This window comes from Acomys russatus, chromosome 10, assembly GCF_903995435.1.
Source record: "Acomys russatus chromosome 10, mAcoRus1.1, whole genome shotgun sequence".
NCBI lineage: Eukaryota > Metazoa > Chordata > Mammalia > Rodentia > Muridae > Acomys > Acomys russatus.
The window spans coordinates 40,392,346-40,411,714 of record NC_067146.1 but is presented as its reverse complement, the minus strand read 5'-3'; the positions used below and the strand labels follow the sequence as shown (position 1 = coordinate 40,411,714).

General features: G+C 40.5%; 1 protein-coding gene across 1 annotated transcript in view; it reads left to right on the top strand.

Moving 5' to 3' along the window:
• The first annotated feature begins 211 nt into the window (after positions 1-211).
• The window catches only part of Dbf4 (DBF4 zinc finger), a 29,011-nt gene continuing 9,853 nt past the window's right edge, over positions 212-19,369 (top strand). The window contains exons 1-9 of the mRNA XM_051152038.1: positions 212-498; positions 1,570-1,739; positions 10,342-10,521; positions 11,873-11,923; positions 13,488-13,557; positions 13,750-13,826; positions 15,584-15,620; positions 16,342-16,387; positions 18,896-19,024. Of these exons, the coding sequence (XP_051007995.1) occupies positions 453-498; positions 1,570-1,739; positions 10,342-10,521; positions 11,873-11,923; positions 13,488-13,557; positions 13,750-13,826; positions 15,584-15,620; positions 16,342-16,387; positions 18,896-19,024 (806 nt within the window). The 5' untranslated portion in view covers positions 212-452. The remainder of the gene's footprint in view (positions 499-1,569; positions 1,740-10,341; positions 10,522-11,872; positions 11,924-13,487; positions 13,558-13,749; positions 13,827-15,583; positions 15,621-16,341; positions 16,388-18,895; positions 19,025-19,369) is intronic.

Here is a 19,369-nt window from a genome sequence, read left to right as displayed (position 1 = left end):
GCCGCACGCCCCGTGTGTGCAGCTCGCCGCCGGAACTTAAAAGAGGACGCTCAGGAGCGGGAGTCTGAAGCACTGCAGGCCGGTGCACTGGGGGCGGGGAGTGGAGGGGCGGGGCGGGACGGGGCGGAGTCACGGCCCGGGGGCGTGGCCCGCGGCGCGCGAGCCCGGCGGGTGGAGCCAGCGCGGGGCCGGCCCGGCGTAGGAAGGGCGGGGAGCGCGTCTGGGCGCCGCGGTCGCGTGACGCGTTTTCAAATCTTTAACCGCCGCGGCTCCCACGTAAGGAGCTTCAACCCCTTCCTGCTCCGAAGCTCCGCGCCGGAACCGGCGCTGAAACTCAGCCAGCGGACGCGGCCCCCTCACCGCGGCAGCGGGCGAGCCTTGGAGCTTTGTGTTCGCGGCCGTCCCATGCGGCACCCGGTGAGGACCCAGCATGTAGGTTCCTGGTGGCTGCCATGAACCTCGAGACCATGAGGATCCACAGCAAAACCCCTCTCCCGGGTATGGAGCCCCTCCCCGCCGCGGTCCCTTTAATCCTTTTCTGCTCTGACGGTTCCACGGCGGATTCTAGAGAGTCTTTCTGCGGGTGCCTCTGCTGCTTTCGCATTTCTGGGGGTTCTCGGCACCCTAGGAGGCGTTCACTGTTGGTCTCTGAGAGAGAAAGGTGCTCGCCGAGCCCCTCGTGCTCTCCCGGCCGCTGCTGCGTTCCCGCATTCGCGGGGCTGCAAGCTTCAGACAATGCACGGGCCCCCGGCGGCCTCGCCGCCCCACGGAGGCTCCCACTCCATTTATGACTGTTAGTTCCTGTCACTCATAATTAAAACAGAGAGAGCGAGTGTGTGTGTGTGTGTGTGTGTGTGTGTGTGTGTGTGTGTGTGTGTGTGTGTATTTCAACCTCATAGACAAGTGAAGACAAAAACAGTTTCCTATTTCAATCGCATTATTTCGTGTAACAATAAGCATTTATGATAAGAAATCTTCCTGAGAGATACATGTGTGTCTGTTAATTAGGTATTAAACTGCAGGTTGTGTTCGAAACTTTAAATAACTTATTTGATCCTCATCTGCTTTCAGAAGTAGGGAGAGGAATGGCAGTGTCTTTCTTAGTGGGCCTAAATACTATTATAGGTAAACAGAAGTGCGTGAACTGCATCAATCAATTCTTTTTAGTATTAGACAAACTAGGAAACCAAAATTTGAGCACCCAGGAGCCCTTGAGGATTAGGTTGTTTATTCTAGATACTTCTCTGTGTGTGCGCTGGCCTAGGTAAATAAACTTTTAAAATTTGAAACACCTGTGCTGAGTTTTCACAGACCTGCTAATACTTACATGAAGTTTATATCCTGAAAATGTAAGCTTTTCGAAAGGCCTTATAGAGTTCCTGCCCTTCATACTTGGAACAGGAATAAATAATGCCTGATTCAGCTCTTGTGGAATTTGTGGAAAGCATACAGGGCAGTTTATCTTCATCCTAAGTGGTAATTTTTCCTTTCTGGAATAAAGTTGAATATTTTTTAAGCAGTTCAATTCTTGTCTGCATAAAACATTACCTGATTCTTTTTTAATCACAGGTGGCGTCCAAGACAAAAATGAAAAGAACAGACCGTTTTTGAAGTCCCTGAAAGCCGATAATAGACTGGAAAAATCCAAATATAAGCCGTTTTGGGGAAAAATATTTTACCTTGACTTGCCTTCTATCATATGTGAAAAACTACAAAAAGATATAAAGGATCTTGGAGGGGTAAGTGAAAACTACACACCCACAAAGGATAAAGAAAAATTATGTTAGCACTTTATAATTAATATGGAATCATTAAAGGATTTCATTTTGGAAAATCATAGTCACTTATCAATAGCAGCCTTATAAGCTATGAGATGTTTGTTATTAGTGAATCATTTGGGAACTGGGAATGTAGCCTAGTGGTTTAGAACCTCCTGACACATGCAAGACTCTCTATGTTCAAGTCACACCACCAAAGGACAAAGAAAACATTTTTGAGCCTTCTGTAGAGTGACAAAATGTTCAGGTTTCTGTGACTAGTGGCCCAGAATGAAGGAATGAGACACCTTTTCCTGGTGAAGTCCTTTCCAAAATATCAGCAGCTGCTCGACTGATTATTGGGTTGAGTTTTCACAGAACCGTTAATGCCCACACAAAGTTTATGTCTTGAGAAAGTGTCTTAGAGCTATTATGTGTTAAAATAGTTGTTGACTGATGTGTGTGTGTGTGGACACATGTATGACGAGAGAACTACTGAGTAAACATTCGCCTGCCATTGAGGGAACACTTGGAGTAATGGTTAAACAGTCTTCCCTCTTACATACATTACTTAGGTGATTAGAAAACTTTGGTAAAAGTCTGAAGATTTTTTTTAGACATAATATTAATATTACCTAAATCCTAGCAAATGAGGTTATTGTAATTTTTACTGTTTTAAAGCTTTCTGCTGGACTGGAAGTGTTTTTGATCCTTTTCTTCCCAGTATGGAAATTCACAAGACTATTTCACAGAATTACTTGTTAATGTGATATTCTACTTACGTGCCCTTGAACTTTGTCTGGTTTTCTTTAGGTCGGGGTACGTGGAGTTTTACTTTGACTATGAAGAATATGAATGTCATTTTTTCTTTTTTTTTTTTTTTTTTGTCTATTACATCATATACAAATTATATTGCAGTTAGCTGCCGTCGTTACCTTTCCTTGTCCTCCCACTCCTGCTCACTCTGTTCTCACTCCCATGAGCATCCTAATTTTCTCGTTTTCATTTCGTTGACTCATTTTTATGTATTTATGGTAGCATTTATCATGACCCATATGGCTGCACTTCTAAAAGTCATGGTTGATAGACCTTCCACCCTTGACTATATTGCCTGTCAAGGGTGTGTTACTGTCCTTAGGGCCTGGAAATAGACCCCTCTATTTTAGAATGAAGTACCATCTGCTGGTCTCTCATTCCGAGAGTAACATGGTACAGCACCATTCTCTTAACTATTGGTGGCTATGGAGTAGTTGATAGCTTTCTCAAATATGCTGACCAGCTAACTCACTGATGTGTAGATTTGTGTTTTTAGCAGTAGATGCCTCAGACAATGTTATATCTCTAAGTCCAATGTAGGAAATCTATCGAAAGGGAACTAAATGAGTGATGTGACTACTGGGACAGGAATCACTTCCACTGCCTGCCCACCCCCCCCCCCCCCCCCCACCCCCCCGTCTCTCTCTCTCTCTCTCTCTCTCTCTCCCCCTCTCCCCCTCTCTCCTTCCTTCCTTTCTTCCTTCCCTCCCTCCCTTCCTTCCTTCCTTCTGGTTTTATGAGACAGGGTTTCTCTGTTTAGCCTTGGCTGTCCTGGACTTGCTCTGTAGACCAGGATAGCCTTGAACTCAAAGCTATCTGCCTCTGCCTCCCCAAATGCAGGGATTACAGGTGTGCCCTACCAAGCCCAGCTACCACTGTCCCTTCCTTTCTTCCCCATCCTCATAAACTTCCTAAAATACCTTCAGGAAACAATTTTTTAATTCCTTTTACCACATTTAGTTGTTAAGGCATATTTTGATTTTACTTATGTCAAATGGTTTCAAGTATCTCAGTGGATATATTAAAAGCGTTAGTTTTATAATGTGAGAAGGGACTTACCATGGTCACAAAGGTGATTTTTTTCTAAGGTGAGGCTTATCCATAGCACTCCAGATGTGCCAACTCCTGTCATTTCCTCAAATGCAAAAAGCTTTGCTGTGTAATTTGTGTTATTGGGGACTGCATCTGCACTCTCCCCTTAGGGGGAGACCAGTGAGGTAGCTTGCAAGTCAGGGAGGACTCTTGCTGCCACACCTGGTGACCTGAATGTAATCCTTGGGACCTGCAGGTAAAGAGAAAGCTGACTTCACAAGTCACTGACTTTCTTGTTGAAAAAAGTATGAAGTTCCGGTCCTTATCACTCTTTATTTGATTATTCCAATGTAATTCAGTGATGTCGGTTCAGACTCCATGTTTTAATTTCTCTTAATATGTTTAAAGAAGCACCAATTTTGTCGAATAGTCATTTAAAAGGTTATGTTTTCCCCCAATTTTTAATTTTTTATAACCATTCTATCCTTTTTATTATATATTTTTGCTTCAGATTGCCCCAATAGAGTATCGTTGTTTAATTGACCACAAGTATTTGTTTTCTTTGAGTTTTAATGAAACCATGTTAATATCTATTTATTTGCAAAAAAAATACTTGTGATAATTCAACTACTGGCTGTACAGCAGTCAATTTTCACTTAATAGTGAAGCTTCTTTTGTAATGTTAAGAAAAATAGCTAAACCAAAACCACTTAAGAAGGACATAGAGCCAGGCTTGCTGTCATACGTGCTTATAATCTCAGGGTTTAGGAGACAAAGGCTGGAGGATCATGAGCTCACGTTCATGCTGGCTTGGATTACTTAGGGAGATAGTATTTAGTCATCTTGCTGTCAGGGGTGTCCCCTGAAAGTCCTCACTTAGCAAGAGGTTGGGATAGATGTGGGAGAATGGGGAAATAGAAGGATCCAGAGAGTCATAGAAATCTACGAGAAGAACATCATGATGGGCAGATCTGGACCCAGGGAGTTCTGTTCAAACTACTGTACCAACCAAGGACAAAACATGCAGTAAACATTTAATCCCTACTCAGATGTAGGGAATGGACAGCACATTCTCCACAGTTATGTGGAGAGCGGGGACTGACTCTGACATGAACTCTGGTGTTCCATATTTGACCACTTGCCCTTGGTAGGGAGGCCTGGTGGCACTCAGAGAAAGGATAAGCAGGCTACCAAGATGAGACTTGATAGGCTGTGACCATATAGTGGAGGAGGAGATCCCCTTTGGTCACAGACCTAGGGGAGGGGAATAGGGTCAAAGAGGGGGGGAGGGAGGAATGGGAGGATACAAGTGAGGGGAAAACAATTGAGTTGTAATCTGAATAAATTAATTAAATAAAAAAAATTTTTAAAGAATTAAAAAAAAAAAAAAGACTAGGCCCATTTCTAAACAGTTTAGAGTAGAATAAGACAATTGGAGAAAGAAAATATAAGGCTGTTGTTTACTACTTTAGTTGGTGGCTTGAACCTGGGAGGGCAGGGCCTAAAAATAAAGCAGACTAAAGCGCTATAAGATGGAATATTTCAGTCTTCCAGGAAACTTACACAATACATGGGTACAGTTGATTGTAATACAATATAAAAGTCAAGGAAAGGGGAGATTACTTCTAGTGGACAAATTGTAGAGGACATTGTGTGGGCATTATAACTAATAATTACAGAACAGCCCTGTGAGCTCTTGACTAGAAATAGGTAGAAATCGCTATTAGGGCACATGAAAATGTTTACTGTTGGGCTTCAGGCCAGAAAAGTGGCTTAGGTGCCTTTTAAAACCAGGTTTTTCCAGCATCTCTCAGTCCCTACCAGTTACAGGGCATGGTTGGCATACCCTTCCCTCTACCTTGAACTTTCCAGTCCAGAGGCGGGGCTCCCCTCCTACAGAGGCTCTTCACTTGTAATCCAGACATTTTGTTTCCCTTTTCTCTCTTTCTCTCACCCCGCCCCTCCCTCTGGTGCATGTTAACTTAACTGACCCTGTTCCTTGGGACCAGGGAACCTGCTGAGGGCTGCACCAAATAAACATGCACTTAAATAATGTCCCTTGAATTAGCTGATTTCACCTGCGGAAGAATGCTTATCACTTACCTATCATAATGAGTCAGTACAATTTCGGTTTGAACTGGGTCTTGAAGGTCTATACTTAGTAAACTGTACAAACTTTCTGGAAAGAACATACTTAAAATATATGCCTGTATAGGTGTGTTTGTGTACTTAATGGCCTACAAACTACCTTGAGAGGAAAATTTAGATGTGGAAGTGGCAAGAATCATTTATGTCAGAATCAGATTATAAAAGACATGCGGGGAAAAAGGAGGTCAAAACTGAGGTCACAAGCCAAGATACCTTGTTTTCTTGGAGTTTTCTCACAGGCACTCAGAATTCTTACAGAACTCCATTTTTGACTATGTTTCAAGGATTGACCTTTTTTGGTGGGGTGGGGTGGATGGGTGTTACTTTATTCTTTAGGCTGTCCTGAACTTTATAACCTTCCTGCCTTAATTTCCCTGATTCTGAAGTAGCAGAGACCCGAGTGAGCCACACTCAGTAGAAGTGGTTTTCTAGTTGGTTTCCTTTTGGGTTTGTGGAGGTGTTATTTTGAGGGATAGTAAATCAGGGTTTCTCTGTGTGTTGTACTGTACCCAGAACTACCAAAGAAGGTTTTTATTATTATTTATTTTAAGTTATGTTTGTATGTGTATGTATAAAGACATTGTAAGTACCCAAGGAAGCCATGACGTGGTGGCATCAGACCCCTTGGAATTGGAGCTGCGGACAGTTGTGAACTACCATATACATGCTGTGAACTTAACTCAGGGTCTTCTACAAAGAGTAGCAAGTGCTTTATCTGATGAGCCATCTCAACTGCCCCACCCTCCCTTTTTTAGTTTACATTAAGGAGTTTTAACTTGATTTATAAAACATCTAAAACTGGGAGAAATTTATGGTATTATAGTAGTGTAACATTCAGGCCAATGAGTGAGATCTTAAAAATAAACTATATACAGTTAGTTGTTTGCTTGTCTTTGTTTTTAAGTGGTAGATAGTTCAGCCAACTAGTTTCAGGACAGTTGGCTATCTGCATGCAAAAGAATGAATTTGGGTGTTTAACTTACATCATATGTAAAAAATTAACTCAAAATGAAGCCAAGACATAAATGTAAGAGTCTAAATAATTAGGAAACATTGCATAACAACTCAACTGTCTCCCGGGACAATAACAAGTAATCCACTAAATGGTAGAGAATATTTTCCAAATCATTCATGTTTCCTCAGTTGATAGAGTGCTTGCTAGGCCTACATAGAGCTCTGGGTACAGTCCCAACAATTGCATAAAATGCTAACAGTGGCACAGTCCAGTATCCCAGCATTCAGGAGGGAGAGGCAGGAGAATCAGAAGTTCAAGGTCATCCTCAGTTAGTTCAAGGCTATATGAGACCTATTTCCAAAGAAAGCTTTTAGTCCTGTATCTAATAAGTGAGTTGTATACAGAATATGTGAAGACCTACTTTGTTTGTTTGTTTGTTTTTGAGACAGGGTTACTAATATGTGAAGACCTACTTTGTTTGTTTGTTTGTTTTTGAGACAGGGTTACTCTGTGTGTGTAGCCTTGGCTGTCCTGGACTCACTTTGTAGACTAGGCTGGCCTCGAACTCACATCAATCCGCCTGCCTCTGCCTCCCAAGTACTGGGATTAAAGGCCCAGCTGTGAAGGCCTACATTTTAACAGAAAAATAATCCAGTGGGTGAAGGGAGCTGTAGAGATGGTTAAAAGCACTTGGTTTTACAGAAGACCTGAGTTTGGTTTCCAGCGCTCACATGGTGGCTCACCATCATTTATAGTTGTGCAGAATCTGACATCCTCTTCTGGCCTCTTCAGGCACCAGCACAGAACGAACATGTAAGCAAGCCCTCATACACATAAAAATAACAAATAAATAATGGGTGAAGGGCTAAATAGACATTCAGCCCCACCACATTCTGATTGTGAGATAAACACAAATCTAAACCTTAGTCATGCCTATTAGGTACTGTCAACCAGAAAATAAACATGTTAGTTTTCACAGTTTACTTGTCCACTGTTACTGGGAATGTAAAATGAGGCAACAACTGTGCAAACAGTATGGGTGGTTTCAGAAAAAAAAGTATATATCAGAAAGAATTAAAAATAGGATATCAAAGAGATATGTGAACATCTGCAAGCTGAGCAAGCCATGGTGGCAGCTGGTGAGCATCATTCCTCCATGGCCTGCCTTCAGCTCCTTCAAGCTCCTTCCCTTAAATCAGTAGTCCTCAGCCTGTGGGTCTCGCCTCTTCGCATGAGTCACTGGAGTCCATAAGAAAACACAGATATTTACAGTACAATACAGTCAGGATGCAGCACTGACAGTAATTTTGTGGTTGAGGATCAGCACTACCTTAGGAGCTGTATTGTAAGGTCGCAGCTTTAGGGGGTTGAGAACTGCCCTAGATAGTGGGCTGTTCCTTGGAAATACAGCTGAACCTCTTTCCGCCTCAAGTTGGTTTTGATCGGTGTTTTATTTAGCACAGGCGCATAAAGCAAATTGTGACAAGGAGGCACTGTTGCCTGAGTGGCTGCTCTGGCCTGAGTGGCAGAGCACTGGCAGTTATCTCTCCCTTCCTTGCTGCAGAGGCACTGGGTCGCCTCTTCACACTCCCGCTGGCGTCCTTCTCGGCCACACTGCATTGTCTATATTCCTTCAAATCTTGAACCAGATCAACCCTCTCTTCCGTAAGTTGCTTTTGTGAGGTATTTTCTTAGAACCTGTCTCAGAGCTCTTCCTTCTGCATAGCCAGAGCAGGAACACTGGGCCTTGATCCTGCCGTTATGACCTCATTTAACTTCCAACGAGTCTTATCTCCAAAGACTTCCTAATTCTGTGACCCTTTAGTACAGTTTATGTTGTGGTGACCCCCAGCCAAGAGTATTTTTGTAGCTATTTACTTCATAACTATTTTGCTTCTGTTATGAATCGTAATATAAATATTTGATATGTAAAATATCTGATGTGATCCCCCCCCAGATGGGTCATGACCCACAGAGAGTGAGTTGTCACCTTTAAAAAAAAAAAAAAAAGAATTTATTTATTTATTTGTTTGATTTTTCGAGACAGAGTTTCTCTGTGCAGCTTTGGTTGTCCTGGGCTTTCTGTGGACCAGGCTGGCCTCTGCTTCCCAAGTGCTAGGATTAAAGGCATGCACCACCACACCCACCAAGATTTTTTTTTTTAAGTATGTGAGTGTTTTTGCCTGAATATGGCTGTGCACCACCTGCATGCCGTGCACAAAGAGGTAAGAAGAGGTCATCAGATCATCTGGAACTGAAGTTACAGGTGATTGTGAGCCTCCATGTGGGTGCTGGGAACTAAACCTGGTCCTCCGAAAGAACAGCCTGTATACTCTTACCTGTTGAGTGTCTCTCCAGCCCATTTTCACCCTAATACCTCACAGTTGGCATTAACTTTCAACAGTGTAAGTGGAACATTCAAACCATAGCAATGAACAACCTAGAATAGAGTCATCAATTTCATTAAGACAGTAGAATGGAGGTTATCATCATGAGGACATAGAGGAATAAAGGAGTCAAATTTGGGGATGGCCATGTTCTAGAAATGGATAGTAGTGATGGTTGGATATATAGCATTGTGAAGGTGGGCATTGCCTTGGAATTGTTACTCACAATAGTTGAACTAGTATGTGTGTGTGTGTGTGTGTGTGTGTGTACGCTTGTGTATACACATGCACATATATGGAGTTACTGGAGACTTTATGAAGTTTAAGGCAGTGTTTTAGGTATAAATTATCATTTACATTCTACCTTTATACAGGACCTATATTTTCTGCAATAAATAAGTATGGATACTTTATTAGCTGATCAATGAAAATAAAAGTTGCTAAGAAGAGGGGCAACAATTTGTCTTTCATTCAGGTTGTTCCTGTCAAGAGCTAATTCTGAGTTAATGGTAGCTTAAATTGCGTTATCGATTACAAACTTTGCTTCATTTTGTCTTTAGCCCTTAAAAATTGTTTTATGTAGCGTGTGTGAGTGTGCGCACTCCCGCATGGAAATCACAGGAGAACTTGGCAGGAGTTGGTTTTCTCCTTCTGCCATGTGAGTCCAGGTGATCAAACTCAGGTAACCAGGCTCGGCATGCACTGGCAGGCACTGACTGCTGCCTGTCATTGGGAGAATCCTGTAGAACTTACAGAGAGCTTTTTTAAAAAAAAGTCTTCTTGCTGATTATTAGTTATTTCTGCTTAGTTCTTAGTATTGTGTTAGTTGTATTTATGTGGTGTGTGCCTTCATTCCATTGCCCTGGGTGATGAGTGGTCTTGGTATATGTATTACCAAAGCTTGCTGGGGGCTGCACATTTTCTAACAGTTCTGTGCTTGTGAGAGTAAAGGTTCCACAGCTGAGAGACGGCTCAGGTTAAGAGAGGAAAGGTTGCTGTCCTCTTCTATGGTTAAGCCTTAGGAAATGTTATAAACGTAATGATTTGGAACTGTGATGTGCTAGGTAGTAGTGAGTTCATTAAGATTAAGTGAAATTTAAAATTCAATGGCCTGGTTATAATAGCTACATTTCAGGTGGGTGCTGACTAGCCACAGGTGGCAAGTTTGTATAATATTCATCTCTGTCGGTGTGGTGTTTTTAAATATCTTTAGAGTTTTTAATAAAAATACTTTGTTTTCTTCTAGCGAGTTGAAGAATTTCTCAGCAAAGATATCAGTTATCTTGTTTCAAATAAAAAGGAAGCAAAGTACGCACAAACATTGGGTCGAATTTCTCCTGTACCAAGTCCAGAATCTGCACACACCGCCGAGAACACCTCACCTCATCCCAGCCACGATGGAAGTTTCTTTAAGTCTCCAGACAGAGTAAGTGTGTCATACACGCTGAGAGGAGAGGAAAGTGGATCTCATGGTTTTAAGACAGGGTCGCACTATGTAGCCCTCCTAGAATGGTTTGGAACTCCTTACATAGCCGAGACTGATCTCAAAATTCTCAGTCTCCGCAGTGCTGGGGTTACAGCTTGACTCTGGGCTTTTGGGCTTATAGCGCATAAGTGGAATGGTTCTAAAGCCAAAGACCTATGCCGTTCTCTAAGAACATTGCTGTCTTTTTGAAAGGTGATTATTTTTCCTTAATAATACAGTGTAGTCAAGTTGTACCCAAGTAGAGATAAACAAGCTGAGCATCACAGCTTACTGCCTGTTTTTGCACAGCCTACAAATTAGGTTGGTGGGGGAAAAAAAATCAAAAAAGTCATAAATTCCTCTTAAACAAAGTTACTGACAATACACTCCTGTCAAGTTGGAAGACAAAAAGAACAAAGTAAATGATTTAAATAATTAGAGAAGAGAGTAAGAAATAAAATGCTTAATGTATCTAAGTTGCTAGATTAAGGTGTAATTAAGTTGGCATTTAAAACACACCTTCCCTATCTGTTTTACGTGAAAAACAGTTTAAATGTGAAGAAAAATGAGTTGCAAAGGAAATCACCTGAGGGAGACTGAGGCAGGCTTGTGCGTTAGTGCTGTGGTGAGAAGGTAATGTACTAGCAAGCTCTCATTTGTTAATACCCTCGCAACTACCTTTCATGTTCTCCTACTTTAAAGCTGAAATAATTTATTAAAGTCATGTGTGACGTTTATTTTTCTTCGCTCTTCATTTAATATAAAGCTAAGCCGGGCCTGTCACCCTCGCTCCTTGGGAACGTGAAGCAAGAGGCTTACAAGTGCGAGGCCAGCGGGGCCATCCTAGTAAGAGCATATCTAAAGTGTTAGAAGCACTGCAGATAAGCTCAGCTGTACAGTGCCTACTAGAATATACCAAAAAAAAAAAAAAACAAAAAAACAAAAAACCCAAAAAACAAAAAGGAAAACAAAGACTGTATGTAAAATGTTAACTTGAGAATTGTGGATTTTTTTTCCCCTAATGGATGCTAGCAGTTTTAATTTTTTTGTAAAATTTACTAAAGAATGACCCTGTTAAGTCTCATTCAGATTCTTTTTGTTCTTGGTATGTTTTGTTGATGTTTTCTCCACTGGAAAAAAAGAAAAATAATCTGTCTTGACTAGAGAATAATGAAGTCACTTTTGACCATATACGTACTGTGTTCATAGCCACTGAGACTTTATATAAACAAAATGTACCTACTTAATGATTTCACCTTTCTAACCTTCTCTCTGATGTACTACAACTGTTTGTTGTCTTGGTCTTTTACAGGTGTGTTTGAGCCGAGGCAAGTTATTAGCTGAAAAGGCTGTCAAGGATCATGTGAGTGGGAACTAGAAATTCACGGGGCGGGGGGGGGCATGGGGCGCTGCCCCTGGAGCTCAGTTGGGACAGTGTGCTGGTATAGCACCTATGCGGTCCTTGGCTTGACCCCCAGCTCTTCATAAGCCAGGCATAGATAGCCCCACACACCTGTCATCACAGCATTCGCAAGGCAGAGGGGTCCAGAAGTTGAAGGGCATATTCAGCAAATAAGAAGTTCAAAGCCAGCCAGAGCTGGAGACCTTTCAGTGCAAAGACAAGAAGGACAGAAAACCATGCAATGCATAGTTTGCTTCTATATTATCTGGTTTTCTGAGACGGTGCTCACATAGTTCAGGCTGTCCTCAGATTTGCTATGTAACTTGACTTCCAAGTGCTGGCTTTATAGATATGTACCACTACCCCAGCTATATTTTATTTACAATTTAACCATGGCCTACCTCCGTGACTCTGGGGGTAAAGCTGATTGCTCCCATACGAGTGGCCTTAGCTTGATATGTAGGACCCAAATGGTGGAAGAAAGGAACTAACACTTGTAAATTGTCCTCTGATCTCCAAGTGTGCACTGTGGTGGTATGTGTATAGCCACACACATGTAGAATAAATAAGCATACTAAAAAATATTCAACTCGGGGCAGGTAGTAAACTTGGTAAAAATGCCTGTCATTGAAAGCATGAAAACCCAAAAGCCACATAGAAGGAAAACACATGGCATGGCATCAGGTGCCTCTGATCCCAGCCTTGAAGTTTTGGGGGTGGATGAGGGTGGGGCAAGTGGTTCCCTGAAGCTAACTGGCTAGTCAACCTAGCTGAATCAGTGACTTTCAGGTTCAGCAAATGACTGTGCCTAAAAAAAATTGTAAGTGGAGAATGATTGAAGAAAGATGCCTGGCATTGACCTTGGGCCTCTGCACGCACACTGACATGTGCACACCACATACACAGTTTTTAATTGAAAATTGCAGATATTTTGGGGTTACTCTTTAACTTTGAGTGGAAAAGCTTAAGTTACAACATCATCTCACTGTCAAAAGCTACTTTTACCTGGAGAAACAGCCCCATCTTGTGGGCATCTGAAACATTACTGAAACATGAAGCTTGCCTTAGAGTACTGGTTAAATTGTTATGATAGGCATAGTGGGCACGCCTTTATTTCCAGCACTTGAGAGGAAGGTGGATTTCTGAGTTCCAGGTCAGCCAGGGCTACAAAGTCTCAAACAAAACATAGGAATATATTAATTGGGATTGATTTAAGAATTCCAAAATAAGGCCAGGCATGGTGGTACACACCTTTAATCCCAGCACTCGAGAGGCAGAGACAGGTGGATCGCTGTGAGTTCAAAGCCAGCCTTGTCTACAAAGTGAGTCCAGGACAGCCAAGGCTACACAGAGAGACGCTCTCTCAAAAAACAACAATAAAAATAAAGTGCTAAAATATAAAACAAGGTCCTCATTGCTATTGTAATTCGTTAGAGACGTTATATATAACCTCTTCAATGGCATTAAGATTTAAATAACTTCTAAAATAGTTTTTGCACAAACTTGTCTTTTTTTTTTTTTCCAGGATTTTATTCCTGTTAATAGTATATTATCAAATGCCTTATCATGGGGAGTAAAGATTCTTCATATTGATGGTAAGAAGTCTTTTGGCAACATTTGTTACAAGTGCCTATGTCTGTCTTTAGTTCTTAACTTTACGTAGTAAAAATTTTGATAGTTGGGGTACCTCCAATAATAACCCTTAACCTAAGATTATCACCACTTAAGATGTCACTGCTTAACTCTAAAGGTAAAATTACTAACCTTTAATCTTTCTTTCAATAAAGAGATTAGATACTACATTGAACAGAAGAAGAAAGAAATATGTGCACTCAAGAAATCAAGTACTTCTGTGAGGGATGCGGTATGTTGCTTTCTTTCTTTTTAAACTACTGTTCAAAGTCGTAGCATGTATTGGGTAAGTTTTGACTGCACACAAGATATTGCTAGTGTTGTGTAGATTCCTTATCTATTACAATAGTTAGACAATGCTGATTTTTTTTTTGTTTTGTTTTGTTTTTTTGAGATGGGGGGTCTCACCAATGTAGCTCTAGCTATCCTGGAACTCACTATGTAGACCAGGCTGGCCTCAAACTCACAGAGATCTACCTGCCTCTGCCTCCCGAGTGCTGGGATTAAAGTTATATGCCACTGTGCATGCGTTACTGTTGTTTTAACAGATATATCAACCCAGCATTTATTCAGACTGCCGATTCTGTCTTAATTTTATGGTTACCCGCAGTTTTCTAAGACTTGCATGCAGTGTTGGGGCTGCTGTACCCACATAGTACTTGTGGATTAGTCTGAAATTTGGGCAGTGATTTAAATCTTAGTTCTAGTTCCAAAGCCCTTTCTGTGCTTGCACTTTGGATCTGTTGGTAGTATGTGCAACAGTGAGTCAGACCAGCATGTGTGTAGATTTATACAGGGAATAGGGGTTCCCCTCTCCAGCTTGCTCCTTGAATCCTCTGTTCAAAGGTCTTTTTTCCAGTCCTCTTACTAGTGAGAGATTGTGGATTTCCCATACCACCCACACTACTGCCCATCCTACATTTTGGAATGCACCCTCAGGACAACTGGAAGAAAAAAAAAAATAGAGAGATTTATTTGGGCTATTGGAGCCTCATTCATTAATTTTCTAATGAGAAAGATGAAATTAGTTAAATGTCTGAGCCATTCACTCTGACTTCCCACAGTTTTCTCTCTGTCTCTGTCTCTGTCCACCCCCCCCCCCCACACACACTTTATACAGTCTTCTTCCTCAAAAATTTTAAGCAGTGGCGCACGGCCTTTAAGCCCAGTACTCGAGAGGCAGAGGCAGGCAGATCACTGAGTTCAAGGCCAGCCTGGTCTACAAAGTGAGTCCAGGCCTGCCAAGGCTACACAGAGACCCTGTCTCGAAAAACCAAAAAAAACAACCAAACAAAAATTTTATATACCTACCTAGTTGCTTATGAAATGCTGCCCAGAGTTGAGTTATTAGTGGATTAATTCCCCTGAAGGTATGCATTTCCGTAGGCTTAAACTATTAACTGTATCTTTTCCTTATTAGTTAATGTTTTATTGTTGTTGGTTTGGGTTTTTTTGTTTGTTTGTTTTTTGCTTTGTTTTGTTTTGCTTTGGGTTTTTTGTTTGTTTTGGTTTTTAGTTTTTCGAGACAGTTTCATTGTGTAGCCTTAGCTGTCCTGGATGTACTTTGTAGACCAGGCTGGCCTCAAACTCACATTGATCCACCTGCCTCTGCCTCCCAGAGTGCTAGGATTACAGGTATGTGCCACCACATCCAACTTATTGTTTACTGTAAAAGCCTAAAGCTTAATCTAGAATGCAAAGACAGAAGATATAGCTAGGACCCTGAGTCATATGTTCAATTCTAGCACCACCCCATAAGAAATAGAGTAGGACTGAATTTATAAAGATGATCAAGACCTTTAATCCTTGAGTACTATTCATTTTATTTGATTGAATCGATTTTAAGAAGCAAGAGTTTTCCCCTGAATAAAGTATTTTTTGCATAATTTTTTCTCCTGAAGATACTGAACAATTGTGCAATTTTCTGTTTTCAAACCCAGTGTTTTCACTGTATCTGTTTTCTTTTTTCTTTCTTTTTTTTTTTTTAAGGGAAAAAAAACTGGAACTGCAGTACAAAAGACAAGAAGTAAGTATTCTGATACAATGTTTAATTTTATTTTAGGAAGCAGAAAAAAATTTAAATACAAAAATTGAAACTTGGAGCTCTTCTAATTCAGTGGTAGAGTACTTACCTCAAATACATGATGCCCTAGATTTAGTCTCCAGTATTATTATGTGTGTAGGAAGGGGTTGTATATACAGTAGTACAGGTGCCCAAAGAAGCCAGAGGAGGTTGTTGGGTCCCTTAGAGCTGGAAATACAGGCAGTTGTGAGTGTCACCTGACATAGGTGCTGAACTGTGTGATCTTCACTGCCTAGCTCTCTCTCTCCAGTCCCCAAATCTGTATTTTCGAAAATATTTTTTAAAACTCATTCGTGTTCCATTTACTGTGATAAAAATAAACAGTGCTTTGAAATAGCTATACCATGTGAAATATCAGTACCATTCAGTTTAAGACTCTTGTATGATTGCTGTGATTGGCATGTGTCTGTAATCCCAGCACTAGAGACTGAGGCTGAGAACGGGAAGCTGCTGCCCCAGCCTGGGCTGCAGCAGAGGCATTCTGTCCTACAAGAATAGCAAAGTCTCAGGAGATGGCAGATCTGCTGTATGATGGTGATGTGGAAGATAGTTCACCTGAGGCCTACACTTTGCAACTCTCTGGGTTCTAAATTTCTAGGGGTTTTACCTACAGTAAATTCTTTACCAATCTGCAAATGTCTGATGGTATTTTTCTCTTCTCAAGTAGGGAGACTCAAAAAGCCCTTTTTAAAGGTTGAAGATGTGAACCGGTAAGTGTCAAAGTCCAGTGTGTGGGAAGTCAAGTTGATATGACAGAGAAAAACCCCATTAGGCTTATGTTTACATGCTTCCTTTTTATATGACTGTGGTGTGCCTAGAGCATTAATTTGCTGTGTGGAAGGACTAAATTTAGTTTCAACCTATTGTTGACTTTTAAATTCAGAGCATCTGCTTTAGATTATAACTACGTCTTTTTGTTGTTTTGTTTTTAGTATTTTTAAGTAATCACTCTGGCTAAATTTAGTATCATAGGTTGGAATGATTACTAATAATTTCTTTCTGTAATTGTTGGGAAATTATAGATACTAGTTGGAAGTCTAAAACCTGAATATGACATTTACTGTAATATAAATTTTCAAATTTCTTAAAACTCTTAGTTTTGTTTTTTTTTGTTTGTTTGTTTTTAAAGATAATCTTAATGAAATCAACAAGTAGATGTAAGTTAGTTTGGGGTGGAAAAGTTAGATTGCTTTCTCTTAGCGCTCTAGTTGTTCCTTTGACCATGTGTGGTTAATTCTCTTATGTATTTACAGAATTGGCTAAGGTGAAATTTTTTTTTTTTTTTTTTTTTTTTTTTTTTTAATGTGAATGGGGACTGGAGAGGTGGCTCAGTGGTTAGGAATGTTCTTTCAGATAATGTGAATTTAGTTCCCAGCATCCTTGTTGAATGGTTTGTGTGACACCTGTAACTCCAGCTCTAGGGGATCTGATATCCTCTTCTGGTATCCATGGTATCACACACACACACACACACATACACTAGTAAATAATAAAACCTTTTTAAAGATACATAAATACTTTTAAGTGCATTATTGTGAAGCAAAAGTATTTAAAATTAGGCCTGACCAAGGTTTGATGGTACATGCCTGTAACCTCAGGAGGATCTCAAATTCTAGGCCATCCTGAGTGACATAACAAGATCCCGGTCACAATATTAGGTGATAGGCAGGACAGTCTATGATGCTAGACGAGACTAGAAGATTTAATAGGCATGTGGTCCTGGGTTTTATAAACACAGGCTTGCTGGAGAGATGGTTCATTGGAGGAATTGATGTGTTTGGTGGCCTCTGTGGACACTGCATTCATATGATGCACAGATGTAAATTCAAGTAAACACTAATACACCTAGGAATAAGTAAATTAAATAAATGATTTAATAATAAGAAGAAGGAAGAGGAGAAGGCAGGCTGATCAAGTCACAGGCAGCAAGCCATAAAGCAGTGTTTCTTCATGGCTTCTTTGTCAGTTTTTGCTGCAAGGTTCCTGCCTTGAACACTTCTCTTCATGATTACCTGTGATTAGAACATGTAAGCAGAAATATACCCTTTCCTCTCCAAGTTGCTTTTGGTCATAATGTTTTATCATAGCAGTTAAAACCCTAACTAAGACAACAGTTTAAAGATTAACTCAATAAATGGAAGAAGGCCAGACACACCACACATACATACACACGGAGTTAGTATCCAGAATATAAAAATAACTTATGCATCTTAAAAGGAAGAAAAGCAAAATACTGTGGAGAAATGCAACTCCAAATCACAGTGAGAATACTTTAGTTCCATTAGGATGGCTACTGTCCAAGAAACAAAGACAGCCAAAAGGTATCAGCCACTCCAGCCCATCAACAAATGTGTCATAAATGAGGTATAGAAAATATATGTCTGTGTATATTCTCACAGTGGAAACGTTTTAAAAAGAATGAAACTCAGACATGGTCCAACATGAAAGAGCTTCAGAACAAGTAAGAGCAGTATGAAGGGAAAATATTGCATTATTCCGTGTTCATAAAGCATTCAGAATATTCAGATTCAGTCATTGGTGCTTGTAGAGGGCTTGAGGGAAATAGATCATTACTAGAGTTTCACTTTGCAAGGTAAGCACTATAGGATGGGATAGTGATTTCACAGCTTGATGTTTAATGTGACTAAACTGAACAGTTCCCAATAGTGTATGGAGCAGTGGTTCTCAACCTGTGGATTGTGACCCCTAGGGGGCTGAACAACCCTTTCATGGGGATTGCCTGAGACCATTGGAAAGCACTGTTTATTGATGTCATGATTCACAACAGTAGCAAAATTATAGTTGGGAAGTGGCAAATAATTGTATGGTTGGTGGTCACTGCAACATGAGGAACTATATTAAAGGGTCTCAGCATTAGGTTGAGAACCACAGTGATTGCACAACTTAGGGCTTAATGTGACTGAACAGTTTCCAGTAGTTAAGATGGGAGGTGTTTTGGCATGTTTTACATGATGTTTTTAAGTTACGAGGAGGTGAGGAGGGAGAAACTGTTATCAGAATATTATATGAAAAATTTATTTTAAAAATTTAAAAAGTACTTTTTAAATATTAAATAAGAATAGGCCTACAAAATTAGTTCTTTGGAAAGAAAGTTTGCCAAGGAAGATCTACCGAGTCTATTACTTAATTTCAGATTCGAGGTAAATTACAGGGCTTTGAAATTTAAAGCTCACATATGTGTCTTTTTATTCTTCTAGGTCTTATAGGCCGTTTTACCTTCAGCTGACCAGTATGCCTTTTATAAACTTCTTTATTCAGAAGCCTTGCAGTCCATTTGATGTGGATAAGCCATCCAGCAACCAAAAGCAAGCTCAGCCTAAACTCAGGTTGGTTTGAAACTTTATTTTTAGAAGAAATGCTATTTATTTAGATTATCACTATTTTTTTTTTCCCCATAAACATTTGAGGTAGCGTATTTTCTGCCTTGGTAGTGGTATGTGTGCTTGATTTTCCCATGTGTATTTTTAATTCCTTGAAGCTACATTTAGTCTTAATATAAGTGCATTAGTTAGGCATTTTAGACAGGAATGGGGCTCAAATAGTGAAACCTGTTTCTCTTTGCCATTTGAAATCTTCTTCAGAATATTCATACATTTTGTTTTTGCATTTCTTGAAATGCAGCTTAAAGTTTGCTAAGGAGGGAGGGTGGGACTGGGATCTGATGAGGGAGG